At 41.9% G+C, this 17979-nt stretch overlaps 2 protein-coding genes across 5 annotated transcripts in view; both read right to left on the bottom strand.

Moving 5' to 3' along the window:
* The window catches only part of TMEM108 (transmembrane protein 108), a 303875-nt gene that overhangs the window by 63856 nt on the left and 222040 nt on the right, over nucleotides 1–17979 (bottom strand). The window lies entirely within an intron of this gene.
* LOC308653616 (large ribosomal subunit protein eL39) lies at nucleotides 7412–7727 on the bottom strand. The gene has a single exon (XM_081302237.1). It carries the CDS (start codon nucleotides 7685–7687, stop codon nucleotides 7532–7534), a length of 156 nt encoding a protein of 51 aa, XP_081158363.1. The 5' UTR covers nucleotides 7688–7727; the 3' UTR covers nucleotides 7412–7531.

The following is a 17979-nucleotide window of genomic DNA, read 5'->3' as shown; positions in this document are numbered from 1 at the left end:
ATTTATTTTTTGGTAAGAATGTGAGTATAGTCCTTTTTATTTTTAAAGTTCTTTTCTCTGCTTCCTCATACATGTGTTTCTTTTTATTTTCCCTACTTAAAAAAATGTTTATTTTTTAGTTGTAGTTTTACATAATACCTTTATTTAATTAATTTATTTATTTAGTGCTGAGGACTGAACCCAGGGCCTTGCACGTTCTAGGTGAGTGCTCTACTGCTGAGCCACAATCCCAGCCCTATTTTTCCTATTTTGCATGAAACAGGGACTCCAAGTCGGCTGATTGTTGGAAGCAGCATCTATCTTTGCATTAGCTTCTCTTCTCTTTTCAATATTTGCATGTGTTATAGGAAAGGCTTCAGGGCTTTATAGTATCCCTGGATCTTAGTAGTAGGAAGCTCTACTCTGAGGACATGTGCCAGATATAGCTGCAGAATATGTGTATCTTTTTTTCTCTCTGCTTACACGGATGATACCAGTGGTCACTCAATTTGTATACTACTCTTTTTCATTTAATGTTAATGTGTAACATCAAAATGAAAGTGATTTTGCAAAAAAAAAAAAAAAAAAAAAAAGCTTTTCCCCTAAAGACAGGAAGTGATAGTGATAAAATCCATCTCCCGGGCTACCTCATGGGTCTTTATTTCTGAGAGGGGGCTGCCTTTCTACTTTTGCTATAGCTACTATGGCTGTTGGACTTGGTGGAATTGGTACCTTAGTGAAATCCTGCTGGGGCAGCAAGCCTAGAGGAGGCAGGGACAGTAAGGGTTGTCACTTGTGCCCCCATCTTGACTGATTCATCCAAATCTGTTTCTGGCAGCTACCACAGACCCAAACCCTGGTGGGCCTTGGGGCTTAGGTGACAGGTCAATCAGGGTGACAGTCTAGTGCATTCCTTGCTCCATTATCCAGGTGGGGTCCTCTGGGATTTCTGTGCTTCAAAATCGTATAACATGACAGAATGAAGAGTGGAAGGAGGAGGAAGCTTCTCCAGGGACCTGAAGCAGGACTCAAGGCTCTGAGCTTCTCTATCATAGGTATGGTAAGTTACCCATCTTGGACGGTATGATCAAAGTCACCTCACTGAACTGGCTTCTACTTCTTCATCTACCCAAACAGGACATTAATCTAGTCTTTCTCCTTCTCTGGTCCCTCTCCTTTACTCTATTTATTTCCCTTTGTTTTTCATGAGATACATCCCCCCGCACCACCGCCAATTTTCTTTTCCTTTTTCCTCTCTAGCCTTGCACATATGAGAGAAAACACATAATTATTGATCTTCTGACTTTGACATAATGGTCTCAAGTGCTATTCATTTTCCTAAAAATGACATAATTTCATGTTTCTGAATAAAACTTCATTATGTATATTTACCACATTTTCTTTATCCATTAATCCATTGATGGACACCTAGGCTGGTTCCATAGTTTGACTATTGTGAATTTCTGTGCTACTATAAACATGGGTACGCATGTATCACTGTAGAAAGGTGACTTTAATTCTTTAGGATAAAAATCAATGGTGGTTCCATGCCTAGTCTTTTGAAGACCCTCCATACTGATTTCCATAATGGCTGTACCAATTTACAACCCTACCAACCGTGTAATAGTGTTCCCTTTTCTCCACATCCTCCCCAGGGTTTGTTATTATTTGTAGTCTTGATGGTTTCCATTCTGACTAGAGTGAGATGAAATCTCAGTGTAGTTGTGATTTGCATTTCTCTACTTGCTAATGATTTTGAACCTTTTTTTCATGTATTTGTTGACTATTTGCATTTCTTCTTTTGAGAAGTGTCTGTTTAATTCATTTGTCTTTATTTTTGTGTGTGTGTGTCAAGTTTTTTGAGTTCTTTATATATTCTCGATATGAATCCTTTGTCAGAAGAGGACTTCGAAAAGATTTTCTCCCATTCTATAGGTTCTCTCTTCACTTTCCTAGTTGTTTCCTTTGCTGTACTTAAGCTTTTTAAACTTGATGCCATAACATTAATCAACTATTGGCATTATTTCCTAAGCTTTAGGGGGTCCCCAAGAGTACTTTCAATGGGCAGAATGCTATGCAAATCCAGTTATTCTTGTCACCATTATTTCCTTTACAGGGATATAGCAATAATGATGAGCTCTGGGTTGGGCTAAGCCATTTCTAAGGATTGGGCCACTCCAAATCCTAAACAAATGCTATGTGTTCTTGCCCTGTAGACTTTAAGCAAGTCTATCCTTCCATGAATCACCAAGATGGAACTCATACTAGAAAGCACCAGTAAATCCTCACCAGCCTCTGTGGGACTAGTGGTGAGAGGGCTTTGGTGTACACATTATAACTCTCTCCTTCCTTTGGCTATAACATACAATGGAGAATGCTTATAATGCACAGGCAAAACAGACTCTGAGAATGAGGGGTCTCCATGAAGACCAGCGGTTCAATCATTCTTTCCTAAAGCATGCATGTTCCTAGAGAAGTATCCGTCTGAGAACTGGAGTTGGGTCTAGAAATTTCATTCCACCATTGAAACCATAGCTAATACCATGAAAGTGCTTTTGAAGGCGACTGATCATCCTATTTGGCTGTGCCTTCAGTTAGCATTTACATAATTTAATAACAAAGCTGTCACCTTCTTCCATTTGCTGGATGCTGAGATACTGAGGAGAGCTGGCACACACTTTAGATTTGTCATGATCCTTATTTTCCCAAGCCATTAAAATATTTCACTTCTCCAAATATTACTCTTTTCAATAAAGTCAGAGGCCTGTCTTTCCCTTAGATCAGTTCGTTTGTCTTGATTTGATGGCATTGAAAAAAAAAAAAAAACTCTTAAAAATTCCTCCAGGAACACAGCTCCATCCATTTATTCATGAACAAGCATGACAGGGATCAAATCAGGGAAGTCTTTGACTGGAGATATTAATAGAACAGTGGGAAAGGAGTTAATCTTGTATTAGATTACAGTGGATAAGAAAACTGTCATCCAGTTGATAGCAGCTTTCCCTAATTCTAATCATCCATGCATTAGGGAAAAAGCCTTAAATACACATTAAAAAGGTCTTCAGGCTTTAATGCCATTATAAATGCTGTCTTCACAGGGGGTAGCAATTACTCCTAGTGTTGCAAGCAGAGGAGCAGTCTCACAGGGACGCTGAGCAAAGCTAAGCATGCCTGTCCAAAAGGAAAGCAGAGGACTTACTAAATGCAAGTGGAAAATGGTAATTAAATAGTGGAGAAACCGGATGACACCTTGATTGGGTGAAAAAATTAACAACAATGAGGGGCAGATGGACATAACGTGCCTGTAGAAGTGGTACCCGAAAAAGGATACACCATCACCCACCTGGCATTCTGACTTGGGAAGCAGAACATGAATGGGATCAAGAACAACAAAAGAAGAAGCAAAGAACAGTTAAATGTTCTTTAATACATTAAATCATTACAAAATTATATTCAGAACTATAAATATATGTTCCTACTGAAATTTTCTTAAATTCTTTGAAAATGTATTTTCAAAATTGTCAATGGTATAAAAAAGCAAAGAAAGGCTAAGAAGTGTTCCAGATTAAGGAGACATGGCAACTAAGCAAACAGTATGATCCCAGACTGGATTTTGTCCAGGAGGGAAATATGCTATGGAATGCATTTCCAACTAGTAAAATTGGAATATGAAAAACTGATTAGATAAAAGCATTGTAACAACATTAAATCTCTTGAAGTTGGACAAGTCTGCTGGGTTTATATAAAAGAATACTGTGCTTAGGAAATGTACATTGAAGTATGTAAGGGTAAAAGGCATGATATATGGATCGAGTTCTCCAATGGTAATGATAATTTTATACCCATATACACAGACTGAGCGAAATGGTAACATTCTGTAAGTATGGATAAAGGGCAGGACAAATTCCACTTACATAGGACTCTGAATTGGAGAGCAGAATAGGGGTTAGTGGGAGGGGGACATGAGGAGCTACTAACCAATGAACATAAAGTTTCAACTATCCCAGACACGTTCTGGAGATCTGATATACAAAACTGTGCCAATATCCAGCAATACTCTTATTGCATGCTTAAAATTGTTAAGAAAGTAGATCTCGTGTTAAACGTTCTTACTATAATAAACTTTTGAAAAATGGGCATATGTGTATTCTTTGTACTATTACAACTTTTCCATAAAGTTGAAATTATTTATGCATAAGTAGCTATTTTAAAAAGTCACTTAATGAAGTCAAGATGTCAATTCTCCCAAAATTGATCTATAAATGAGATGTAATTCCACTTTCTAGTAGAAATTGATCCTAAAATGTAAATGTAAATGCAAGGGACACAGGACAACCAAATTTATAAGTCTTTACACTATGGATTTTAAAACTTACTATGTAATTATTATAATGTGGTATCGGCATAATGATAGACATGTAGGTAACAGAACAGAATTGACAGTCCAGAATGAATCCTTATATTTATGGGCAACTGATTTTGTGTGTGTGTGAGTGTGTGTGTGTGTGTGTGTGTATGCATGTATGTGTTACTGGAGGTTGAACCCAGGGGTGCTCTATCAGTGAGCTACATCCACAGACTTTTCTATTTTTTATTTTGAGACAGGATCTTGCTAAGTTGCCAAGACTGGCCTGGAACTTGCAATCCTCCTGCCTCAGCCTGCTGAGTTGCTGGGATTACAGGTGTGTGCCACTTCATCTGGTGGTCAACTGATGTTGGAAAAAAGTATGGACACAGAGGAGGGAAAACAGCCTTCAACTAATGATGCTGGGGCCGCTGGATAGCCCTGTGCAAAAACAATCGTGCTAGGTGCTTGCCTCACATAGCACATTATAATGACTCAGCATGGAACATAAACCTGAATGTAAGAGTTTATAAGACTCTGGAAGAAAACAGAAGAAAATCTTTGTGACTTGGGTCAGGCAGAAAATTCTCAAGTGACACCAAATATAGAACACATCCAAGAAAACAATTAATTGGACTTGATCAAAATTAAAACTTTGGTACTCTAAATGACATCATTAAAAAACAAAACTATAAGCCACAGGAGAAAATATTTGCATAACATAGATTTGATCAAGATCTGTAGGTAGGCTAGATGAAGAACTTAAAAACTCATTAGTAGGAAAATGAACAACCTAATTTAAAAATGGACAAAGAAATAGGAATAGACATTTTGCCACAGAAGACATCACAAGTGCAAATAAGCATATCAAAGAAAAGATGCTCAATATTATCAGTCATTAGGAAAATCAATTAAAACCTTAATAAAGCAGAGAGACAACTGAAATTACCCATTAAAGCACCAAGACAATTAATGGGGCACGATTATGAGTCCAGGACCTTATTGGTTTCCTTTTCTGTTTCCCCCTTTCTCAGTCATTTAATGGAGCCTGAGGGTGTAGTGAAGTCTGGAGGTCTATCACATCACAGGCAGAGGAAGGGCACAGCCAGTTCTCCTGTCCCCACAATGGTTAGAAAGACGTACTTACAGAGCGCTTCCTGAGCTGCCCCATACTATGCACAAACTAAGACATCAAATGGCAAGGAGAAAAATGGATAATGCAAGCCTTAGAGCAAGGTTCGACCCAACGAGCACGTATGGGTCTTGAATAGTAGGATGGTGCAGTGAAACGTAATGAAAATGATGAAGGTAGTCAGTCTAGGCTTCCCCAGACTATGAAGCTAGAAACAGGGCACTAAATGCTTTTCTATTACTTGTCTTTTCCCTTAATCCCATCCAAACCATCACTTTTATCTCCGAAACAGTCATTGTTAAGAATCCCCCAAAGTAGTTATTAACAAGTGAGTCAGCTGGTGCTTGTAAACCATTTTACAAACACAAAGGCTCTACAAATGTTTATTCTCATTACTGAAACTAATTTAATAACAGCGCAATATAGTATTCCCAGATAATGGTTTCTAGCAATGCTCACTGTGCATGAAAGGAATTGGCAGGGTGCGTGCCCGAACCCCGGGAACCTGCGAGGGAGGCGGGGAAAACACACTTCTGCTTTTCTGAATGGAGACAACCACCACGAGGGAGCAGGCTTTCTGCCCTGCGTGGAGCCACCTTTTCAAGTCTGCATCTTGGGGACTACACGCTGCTGCTACACAGAATGGATGGACTTTGGTCCCCAGAATAAATCTTGAAAGAAGAGTGGCATTTTTTTTTTTTTTTTTGCATCATGCTTGCTTGGCATTAGATCTGATTATGGATGGCTTGCTATGTACCTGGCATCAAAAAGACAAGAGATGGGAGATCCTTCTGATATGGCTGTTTAAGTTTCCTTATATGCTCTGTGAAAAGCAGTCCCTAAAACAGGGGCTTCTTATATCACAAAAGAGGTAGTAGAACTTCAGCTTGTGTGTGTGTGTGTGTGTGTGTGTGTGTGTGTGTGAAAGTGTGTATTAATGGCATTTTCTGTATCATCATGCTCTGGTATCTGGGGCCTTCTGAACTTGGCTGGGGACTGTCTCCTCAGGGTTAACTGACTCTTAGAGGTAGGAAACTTGCCTGTGAGTTTACCTTTGATACCCAAACTAAGCAATCCTGAGTCTACATTATGACCTTCCGCCATTTATCATCACCTGTGGTACAGGACACAGCCCTAATCGCCTAGGGCCAGGTCCCAGGCAACTGGGAACACCCCTGAGTCCCAGAACCATTAAAATCATCTCCCTGCACCTGTCTCCTCTGCCTCACCTACTCCTTCCTCAATGAAGGCTCACATACTGCTCTCTCTTGGTCCCTCTGCCTCCTGACGAGCTCCCCCTGTGGCCTGTGTGGCACCTCCCGCATCTAGGCATCTGTGAGTGTAAATTTGTTCCTCTGTGACAGTCATTTCCATGTCTACATGTTTTATCATCCCTGATTAAAACAGACTCCAGGCACTTTTTTTTTTTAAGGATTCCCTTATCCAGTTGGATCTACAGTGGCAATGCTGGCTCTTCTGAACACACCCCCAATTTTGTTCTTTGCCTGGTATTTTATGGCTTTAGGACTAACTGTGGGTTCCTATCAGGTGGATTCCAAATTGCATCGAGGCATTAATCTCTGAGTTTCAGGTCTTTTTTTTTTTTTTAACTTTTTAGTTGTCAATGGACCTTTATTTTATTTATTTATATGCGGTGCTAAGAATTGAACCCAGTGCTTCACACAGGCTAGGCAAGTGCTCTAACACTGAGCCACCACCCCAGCCCCTCAGGTCTTTTTTACTTAAGTATTTATTATATATTCTTTTAATGTGGTTAAGACCAGCACCGCTCCCACACCCCAATGGAGAGGGTGAACAGTATTTTTGAGGCTTGATAAGGGATACAGTGAGCCACTCTGAGCAGCGGGGGTGTGGACCCCTGAGGGGGTCCACTGCTTTTCGCTGCCTTCATTGTATTTCTTTTTTTTTTTTATGTTTCACATATTTATTAGCAAACCGACCCAAACCAGTACTACAGCTTCTGTGACACTATCCAGATAGGGTAGACATTTTCAGGTGGATGTGACAAAATGATCACAGCTTTGATAAATATGTGCGCCATTTCACGTCATTCCTTATAGACCCAGCTTGGTTCTCCTCCAGTGTCTCCTCTTGGAATTGTACCTGATTTTATTACCAGTTTTCATTCGAATCCACTGGGGAATGGGACGATTTTGCTTTTGTTTCTTGGCCAAAAATCGCTTGATCCTGAAGGTCTTGTGAGAAGACATGGTGAGGGACCGAATTCGGTGCTCGCACCACAATGGCCGAAAAAAGGCAAAGAGGAGCCTTCATTGTATTTCACTGAAGCCTCTTTGGCTCCCTGAGAGTCCCCTGAACACTCCAAGGGAGAAATCAGCTACTGCTGAGGGCCATTACCAAGTAGGAATGACGCATCGAAATTTCCTTGCCAGCGTACCCCATGTTAATTTTGCTGTTGACATTGCATGTGTGTTTGAGAAAGGTGACCCTACTCAAGGACGAGGGTGGATCCAGGATTAGGGTGTATCCTGCAGTTTGAGGAAGTATAGTATCCCGCTCCTTGGGTTTAGGGCGTTCCCAGTTTAAGACCTTGGGTTTTAGGGAAGTTCGATGTTGAGGATTATTGCTGCTGGAAATAGGGCGTTCCTGCTACCTGAGCTCCCTTTGAGTTCTCGTGAGATTCAGAGAGTATTTTTGGGAGGAAAGCCTTGTGGAGTAGGTGAATTGGGAGAGGAGAACTGGGATTGCCCCAGAACGTGTGTGGAGGCCAGTGTGAGTTCAGGAATAAAGAATTGCTGTTTGAATCTACAAAGCTGTGTGGTGGCTCGTGATTCTGTGCCCAGCCAAGACTGCGGCAAGCTACTCCCATTTTCTTCTCCTGCTGACATTCCTTCTCCATCTTTGGTTTTCAAATTTCTTTCTCATCTTGGTTTTCCAATTCATCATTCTATGTGCTAGGAAAACTGTTTTAATAAAATGTGCTTATGGGGTATGATGACTACATTTATAATTAGGGGAGTTGGGGAACAGATGTATGATTAAAACTGGGAGGGTCCCGGAGAGGAGGGTCTGCTAGTGGAGTGGGTGTTGGCTACAGAGGTATGCTGGTCATCTGTCCCAAATGGAACCATCTTTGGTTTTTGATAGTATAGTATCATCCTAGGCAAAGAAGAACAGGGGCCTATGAAATATCTAAGAAAAGCAAAAAGAAATGCTCAAAGATCCACTAAGACCTTTGATGGTTATGGTCCAAAGTCATCCAAAAATCTCAAACATGGTTTGGTTGACCCAGGTCGTGGCCCATGGTAGAACAGGAAACAGTGAACACCATCTTCTACCCATTCTCTAAACCAAGACACCACAGAAGGAAAAACCAGAAGCTTCTCTGCAACATAACATCAAGAGTCGCTGAGTATCCCTTCCCAAGAGGACCGCCAACCCCAGCCCCAGAGAATCCCTCTAGAGCAGGTCTTGGCCTCTAAGTCACTTGTTCTTACCGATGTTCAGACCGTCAGGTCCCATGGAGAGGCCACACTCACTACCTGGTCGGTTAATCTACCTACCATTCCAGGGTTGTTCTGTTTTTGTACTTCTCCACTGAAATAAACCACTGTTTTCTTTTGTTTAAAGAGTGAGTCTCTCCACCTACTGACTCTGTGTCCTTGGCTGGGCTACTGAATCTCCATGAGCCTCAAATTCCTCATTATGGGCGTAGCAGGCTGGCCCACGAAATGAGTTTACATTTAAAAAAAATTAAAAAATTTACAGCTATGAAATGACTTTACCTTTATCAAAATTATGAGGATGAAGTGAGTTAATATTTCAACGTGAAGCACCTGATATACAGGAAGCTCTATTGAAGTATTTGATGAACCAGGGGGTGCTTTTTCTAGATGAGGAGTTCTGTGGCTTTCACCAAATCATCATCAAGGCTGAGTAGTGGCAAAGGAAGATGCTTCTAATACAATAGAAAGGGTTCCATGAAGATTGTGAGTCTTCTATATAAAATGTGAATGTGAGGGGCTGGGGTTGTGGCTCAGTGACAGAGCGCCCGCCTTGCCTGTGTGAGGCACTGGGGTTTGATTTTCAGCACCACATATAAATAAATAAAATAAAAGTCCATCAACAACTAAAAAATATTTTTAAAAAAGTGAATGTGAAATTAATCAAATCACCAGACAAAGTGAAACTAGTATGTTGGGATTAAAAGGATCTTCTGATGTGAGGACATTTTGTATCACTTTGGTAAGTTTTAAAGTTTTGCAGAGCCTTGGAGAGGGGCAGTGGGAAGTGTGGGTGGAACTGTTCTTCCTGGTTGGAATGAGTCACTTGATCCTTCTAGTAGAGCTCAGACAGTTGCCTCCTGCTAATGGAGACCTACTCAAAGGAGCACCCTTAAAAAGGGGAGAGATGGAGAGAGGTCCCAGCAGCTGGAGCCAGGAAGAGGCATTGCAGTCAGAGGGGCTGACCCTGTTCTCCTCCCTGCTTTCTGACTTGTTGCTGGTGGTGCCTGTCAGGGGAGGGCGGGAACCTAGAGCATCCTGGCAGATTAGATGGCTGAAAAAAAAAAAAGAGATCAAAGCATTTGAGGGTTTCAAGGTGGGGATGAAATACTCTCCTTTGTGGATTGTGCACTTGTAGTGAAATAAGTCACTCTAGTGAAGGACAAGAGACACGGAGGTCAACATCAGTACCAGCTGCAACACTGGCATTAGGTTGGAATTCCTTCCTCTCCCCTTTCTCTGATCTTGGTGTCTTATCAGCTTTCATTGCTGCTTCTTCTCCAGGATAAAGCGACATGGACACAGTGGCCTGGGTCCTCCATTCCCAACTCTCTTTGCTTCCTTTTTCAATTCTTAGGCTAGGAAGAAGCCATAGAGATCCTCAGCCAACGGCTCTCAAGAGTCCTCCACTAGGGTGAGTAGGTCAGAATCTCCCAGGGAGCTTAAGCAAGGCCCCTGAGCTTTATGAAGTGGCCCTTGGCTGGGGCCTAGGAGTCTGCATTCACCACCAAGGTGAATCCAAGTTCTGCACGGGAATCATAAGTCACCTAGATCATTTTTAGTCAGAAGAAACTACCAGACCAAAGTCTGCCTTTTTCTTTACCTCTCAACACTTTTTTTTTTTTTTTTTTTTTTTTTTTTTGAGTACTGGGGATTCAACTCAGGGGCACTTGACCACTGAGCCACATCCCCAGCCCTCTTATGCATTCTATTTAGAGACAGGGTCTCACTGAGTTGCTTAGTGCCTTGCTGTTGTGAGGCTGGCTTTGAACCTCCTGCCTCAGCCTCCTGAGCTGCTGGGATTACAGGTCAAACACTTTTTATTTTTTTCTCCATCTTCACTCCACTTTCTCCATCTTCCTCTCGCTTTGTCTGAGCTTGGACTCAAATTTTAACTACAAAAATGAAAACCTCAGTCGAGAGAAAACAGGCTGGCAATCTACTGTCACTAATAGATGTGCTGGCGCTGTTCCAGCACAGGCTGATACCCCGACATCTGTCTCAGGCAGAGGGAGGATGCCGGAGCCCTCTACACATCTGTCCTGGCAACTACAGCAGGGAGACACTGAATTAAATTGGAGTGAGCTCTAAGCCTAATGAGCATTATTAGCGTATCTGCATGCAGTTAAGAGGAAGCAACCTTTAGCCTGATGTTTGTTCAGAACCCCCTTCAGAGACCGGGAGGATCTGAGGGTTTAAGCTCAGACCTGGGCTGCCTTCTATTGTCTTGATCAGATATCTGAGGACTAGACTCCTCCTCACTCCAAGGAAGTTGGGACAGCTGACACGCCTCAGGGGTATCTTTCTCACTGATTCAGACTCTTTATTCTCCCTCCCATCCAAAGAGAAAGCTGAGTGCTGTGATTTTGTAACTCTGAATCAGTGTGACACACTTGGCATTCCGTTTCGTTTTTGACAGTCATCCCAGACACTCCCTCAAGGGTTGCTCCCAACCTTTCTGTGCCAGCCGTCAGTTTCAATGTCCAGCAAGGGCCCTATGTCACCCTCTGTCCTGCTCCACTATTTCTCGACACATGAGTCACTTTGGTTCAGGTCATGTGCCTTTTAACAACCTGTCCTCCTCCTCTTGAGGGGTGGGATAGAGATCTAGAAAAAGATAGAGCTCAATGAAAAACATCCAACTATTGCTGTGTGTGTGTGTGTGTGTGTGTGTGTGTGTGTGTGTGTGTCGGCACCCTAGCAACCTAGTATTAATAGCTTAATACTTGTCCGTTTAGTTAGCCTGGATACTTGATATTTTGCATTTTGGAAACACTTTATGAATAAATATAAATCCCCATGAGAGTTCTAAGCATGTCGCCTCTTGTGTGTGTGTATAATTTCTGTTTCAATGATGCCATGGTTATTTTACATTTAATGAACTAAAAAAAAATAAAATAAAAAGCTAGGGATTTGGGGGTGGATACTCTGGAGGTTTCAATCCTGATGCCACTGCTTTGTTAATTAGCTTTAATGATTCTTATTACTTTAGTTACGTTTTTTTTTTAAATACACCTTCAATATTAAAATTCTTTGGAAAACGTACACATTGCTAAGCAAAAAACAAGAAAAAGGAGGCTTTTGTTAATCTTTGAACCAGACATTAAGGGTGGACCCCCACGTGAGGCATGCTAGGAACAGTAGGAGGGAAGGTGAGAGGAGAATTTTGGGGAAAAGAGTCAAATTGGCCAAGAGTCCTTCTTGGCTTAAAACCCTCTGTTCCTTGACTTTAGTAAGAGAAGTTGTTCCCCTACGCTCAGCCCCATTACCCTTGGTTGGCTAAAACGCATTTCCACGTGGGGTCCCTGATGAAGCGTGTGGGCACACTGTGTGGTTCTCCCTCCTGAGTAGGCCCAGCTGTTGTGCTGGTGTTGCACCTCCAATGTCACCACCTCTGGCCTGGAATCATTGGCTCCTATCTCCACGTCATGGAGGAGGCAAGGTGTTAGAACTGGGCACCCAGCAGCAGCAGTGGCCCTAACATTGTATCCCTCATCTCCCTCCTGGCTCTCTCGGTGTGCCATGGGGACAGGGGGAACCTGGACTGGAGGTGGACACGGATTCCACGCCTGGTTTTGCCACAGAATGCTTTAGGGCAAGTCATGGCACACTCCTGCTCTTCCTCTGGAAAGAAAGGGGTCCCCCCGCCCTGCCCCCGACCTCCCAGATCCCAGTGATTACAACAGTTGATACTGACTTTGGGCTTTACAGTTCACAAAAGGCTTTCATTCTGTGCTCAGGAATTTCCATGTTGGCATGTGAGTTTCACCATCTCCACTGACAGATAAGGAAGTTGGCTCTGGCAGTGACCTAAGGGGCCATGGTTTTGCATTTAATGGTGAGCAGGAATGAACCAGAGCTTGGGATCCCCTGTTCCCTGCTCAGCTTGACTCCTTGTCCCTCTCTCTCTAGAGAAGTGGCTCTCAAAGGCTCCTTCCAGATCTCAGTGCTATGATTCTCAAGGTTCTGGGCAAACTCTGTCTAGTTTTCTGTGATGAAAATTCCAGATAACTTTTACCAGTCTTTGAACTTGTGCTTTATAGGAAAAAAAAAAAAAACATTATAAAAGAACGTATAACCTATGTGCTAATATTATGTGACCTTAGCACCTCAAGTTTTATTGAAAGTCATTATTTTAAAATAAAAGCTAGCAGGGAAGGGATACCACTTCATGAATCAATGGCTGAACAGAGCATTTGATTTACCTGATAGATAAATCCCAAATGCTTTGACACACAGTAAAGCTTCCAGGATAAGCCAAATTTGACTTCAGGCAAAAAATACTCCTTATTCAATTTTATTTTATTTATTTATTTTTGGTACAAGGGATTGAACCCAGAGGCACTTAATCACTGAGTTACATCCTCAGCCCTTTTTAAATATTTTATTTAGAGTCAGGGTCTCACTAAGTTGCTTAGTACCTCCCTAAGTTGCTGAGGCTGACTTTGAACCCTCCATCCTCTTGCCTTAGCCTCCCAAGCCACTGGAAATTAAAAATTCTTAAGGAAATAGTACAGACATATGGATTCTTGAAATCTCACAAATCTGAAACTGTCCCCATGGTGAATCAGCCAGTCCTGTTAAAGGAAATGAGCTGGCATACCATGTCTTGAATTTTACCATCTCAGTAGCAGCCATTGAATCAAAGCTGATGTGCATTTAATTTTAATTCATTTCCATCAATAGTGATGGAAGTAATCACACAGACTAATAAAAATACATCTTGATATTGCATCGTGAGAATTAAATGGATTTCTCTCTCTCTGAAGATAAGAGAAAAATCAGAGGAGGCAAATCCCCCATCTCTAGGAATAATTATGATATCAGTATGTAAATTAAATTGCCTGGAAATAATCATATTTGAAGGAAAGTAGATAAAACATCCTGAGATGAGTCATCATGCATAATGGCTCTGTGACATAAGGCTGTGTGTTTTTGTGGTCTTAGCTTCTCAACTCTGAATTGATTTTTAAAAAAGTAAAACAATAAAAAACACAAAAAAGGGGGGCTTCACTTTTTTCTTTTTTTTTTTTTTTTGGTGGTGCTGGGGATTGAACCCAGTGTCTTGTGCATGCAAGGCAAGCATTCTACCAACTGACCTGTATCCTCAGCCAGCTTCACTTTTTATTACCACATTCTTATGAGATGTTTGAAAAATTTTAGAGCCATGTTGCTGTCAGCTCTAAACAGCCCAGGGGAAGATTTTTACCAAACAATAAAACTTTCTTCCTTATGTTTAATACTATCACTTTTTCTTTTGCCTGAAGATGCCCTGCATTTTTATAAAAAGAAGGAATACAAATGATTATCCCAAACAGCATTTCTAGTAAATGAAATTCATTCAAACCACATCAAATAAAGCGCAGAGGATCAAACACTTCAGAGAGTGGGAAGTTAATATTCAAACACAACGAATCTAGGACCTTCTGCGTGCTAGTCTGGTCTATCTTTGGCAAAGAAAGGCAGCGTTCCAATATGCTTTGTCTCCCGTTAGTGTACAGAATCTGATTTCCATGTTGCCGGCTGCTACTGAAAGTGATCCTAAAATTCAAGTTGATAATCTCTTAGCTCTTCTGCTGTATTCTAAGGTGATCCGTGATTCAAACCTGAACAGAACCAGACACTGTGACCTAAGAAGAACCTTCAATTATTAAAACAAAACCAAAAACCCTATATACAAGATGTGAGCATGTTCTACTCCATTTCTTTTAAATAGAGAAAGCACAGCGGATGCTCATGCTTGATGGGTTAGCCAGCAAAACCACTCGACGTCAAGAAACTAAACATAAAGGGTCCTAATTTGTTAGGTGCTTGAGAGTTGGCTCTGGCTAAAGGCAGGAAGTTGGCAAGATGAGTCCTTAAGATCCATTCCAATTCAGGAATGGGTATTGTGCTAGTCTTTGGCTTGAAGGACGTCTAATCCAGTGTTGGATGGTGTCCAACCTTGTTCACTTAATAGCCAACATTTATCAAGGGCTTGCTATGTGCCAGGCCCTGTGTTAGGCATGGGGACAGACACAAAGAAGATGGTTTCTGCCCTTGAAAAGTGTGATACAGTCTTTCATGGAGGGAAGTGCTACATTCAAAGGAAGGAATTCTAAGGAAGGCATGACAGACTCCATTTGTGGTCTGATTGTTGAACGCAGTTGAAGGCTGGATCCTTTGGTGAATGGCAGATAGTTTAAATGTGGACTATATCAAAGAGAGTTAACATCTCCTGAGAGGTACCTGCTGGTAAATTGATTCCTCTTTGTGTCTCAGAAATAGCCGCTCATCCTACAAGGTTTAATTATGCAAGGTTCTGTTTCCTGTTGTTTTTAAGAAACACAATGCTTGTAGTATGTAATGCTTCTCTCAAAGCTCCATTCATTCAAAGAGCTCATCTGTCATTCCTGGCTGCAAAATGGAAAGTGTGCTATTATACCAACTAAGGCCCAGTGAATGCCATTTATTTAGTCAGATATTGGGGCTTGGTTAAAACAAGAAAAGAGTATATAAAAACTAGAATTGGAAGCCAGGTGCTACCTATTCCAAACCCAGAGTTCTCCACAAAGCTTAATCAAGTTGATGGTAAGTGTGGAATTCTCCACCAGGGAGAGCTGGGGCTGGGGCTGGGGTCTGTTCAAGAAAATGGGGACAGATGCTTTGAAGTGTGGGAGATGCATGGAAAAAAACTTGATGGAAACTATCACCAGGGTCTCCATAGTGGGTGGGCTATAAAATGAAGACACATTAACCTATTGCAAATTTCAGGACACTCTGGGTTGGATTGCTCCTGCTTGAAATATTTTATGTGTGTCTGTCTGTCTGTCTGTATGTATCGATTTACTTATTTATTTAAAGAGGGAGTCCTGTGGTGTTTAACTACTGAGCTGCATCTACAGTCCTATTTAATTTAATTTTATTATTTAAAAAAATATTTATTCTTAAGTTTTAGGTGGACATGATATCTTTAGTTTACATTTATGTGGTGCTGAGGATTGAACCCAGTGCCTTGTGCATGCTAGGCGAGCACTCTGTGAGCCACAACCCCAGCCCCTTAATTTTATTTTGAGACAGGGTCTCACTAAGTTGCTCAGCCTGATCTGGAATTGGCAATCGTCCTGACTCAGCCTCCTGAGCCACTAAGATCACAGGTGAGTGCCACCACACCCAGCGCTACATGACCTCTTTTTTTTTTATTAGTTGTTCAAAACATTACATAGCTCTTGACATATCATATTTCATACATTTGATTCAAGTGGGTTACGAACTCCCATTTTTACCCTGTATACAGATTGCAACCGATATGATTCTGCAATCTGTATATGACCTCTTTTATATATCTCTTCTGGCAAGACTGGTGCCCAAGCAAAGAACACACAAGGAGGAGCCATGGTAGGATCAAAGGAAAGCTTGAGACCAACCCAGATCCTGGCACTGGGCCTAATGAGGACCGGGCAAGGAACTCACCACACTGTGAGATCGAAACAAGAGACCCGGGGAGCTCAGCAGTTCAAACCTTCCTTTGAAGAAATCTTATTAAGAATTCATATTTACATAAAAGCTTCCTCTTCACCTCAGCACGTTGGGGAGCAGTTTGGAAACCCGGATTTCTCTGTACTTGCCATACCTAACCCCAGCCATACTCCTGTGCGAAGGTGTCTTATATTCCATGTGTGAAGGAAGAGCAGCCTTCCCTTTGCCAATCTGGTGAACTTCCACTCGTCCTTCCAGATCTCTACCAAGTGAGTGTTTTCTAACAGAATCACTGGAGGCACCTGTTACAGATACACATTTATGGACTCCAACCCCTAGATGCAATTGGTATGGAGCTCCAGTGAGGAAGGGGTTCTGATGCGCAGCCAAGCTTGGGAACCACTGCAGATCCTACTCTGCCCAGTGCCTCGAGGAGACACGACTTATGATGGGATGGACTCTGACCTTTTTGGGAAGGGGAAGAAGTGGTGGGGAGAAAATCTGAGGCAGTACCTTCCCGAGAGCCTGGAGCTGGGCAAGGCCAAGGTCTTGTCAGGGACGCTGCCTTGGAGCTGCAGCAGAAGCTCTGGGTTTCCTGGTTTCATTAGGGACACAGACTTGCGACAGACAACAAGCAAGCCTAGGTACACAGGACGTCCGAGGGGCTTATAATACACACATCTGTCAGTTTTCTCTTGGGTGAGGCTCTGGGAAAATGCAAAGCTCCGTGAAGGTTGCAGCTGTCTCATAAAAAAAAAACCAAAAAACTCAGTGGTGGTAATTTGAACTTTTTTCTTCTTCTGATGTTTCCATTTATAAAGTTTTTAAAGGGTGCCAGAAGGAAAACAACCGGCTGCTTGTTTTGACTGATGGTTGTGATCGCTCTGAACATTGTCAGTATTGACGTCTGTGTGTTACACATGGTTCAATAAAGAGAATCCCCTCACGGGCCCTCAACTGCCATCTTCATAAAACACCCCATACAGAAGCAAAATATTGTTGAGTTGTGACTGTGTGAGCAGCTGGTGCGAGCACAGTATGGATCCCATTGAGAACGTCTAAGCATCCTCGCTGGTGTCATTTAGCATCTCCATTCATGATAACATGACTTCTTATTTGCATAAAGTCTCCGGGTCCTTCTTCATTTCCCACTGTAATTGAGGTCCAGTACTGAGCCAGGATGATTATTTATTCCCTTTGCTCCCTCACCCTCTGAGTTCAGGTGCCACTATAAAGTGAGGCGACGTAACGCCCAGAGAAGAAAACTTACTGGCTATTTTCTTCTGCCTTTGTATTAATATTACTCTGACACAGGCTACTTCTTACCAATTTTCTATTTGTTGTATAATTTTGGGCTCTTTTGGGGAAGTGGTTGATGTATTCATTTTTTATTCCTTAGTGAGGTCTTCCCTTGTCTAGAGTTTTACCTTCTCCTTTCCTGGAATGGTCTGGATTTTAAATGTCCCCCCAAAGCCCTTTGTGTTAGGCTTGGTTGTCAGTGTTCAGTACTAGTGGGAGATGGCGGGACCTTTAGTAGGTGGGGCCTGGTGGAAGAAAGTTAGGGCCTTAGGGGTGTGACC

Source organism: Spermophilus citellus (genome assembly GCF_964194105.1).
Source record: "Spermophilus citellus genome assembly, chromosome: 7".
Lineage (NCBI taxonomy): Eukaryota > Metazoa > Chordata > Mammalia > Rodentia > Sciuridae > Spermophilus > Spermophilus citellus.
The sequence above is the reverse complement of the archived record's forward strand: the minus strand, read 5'-3'. Positions and strand labels throughout refer to the sequence as shown.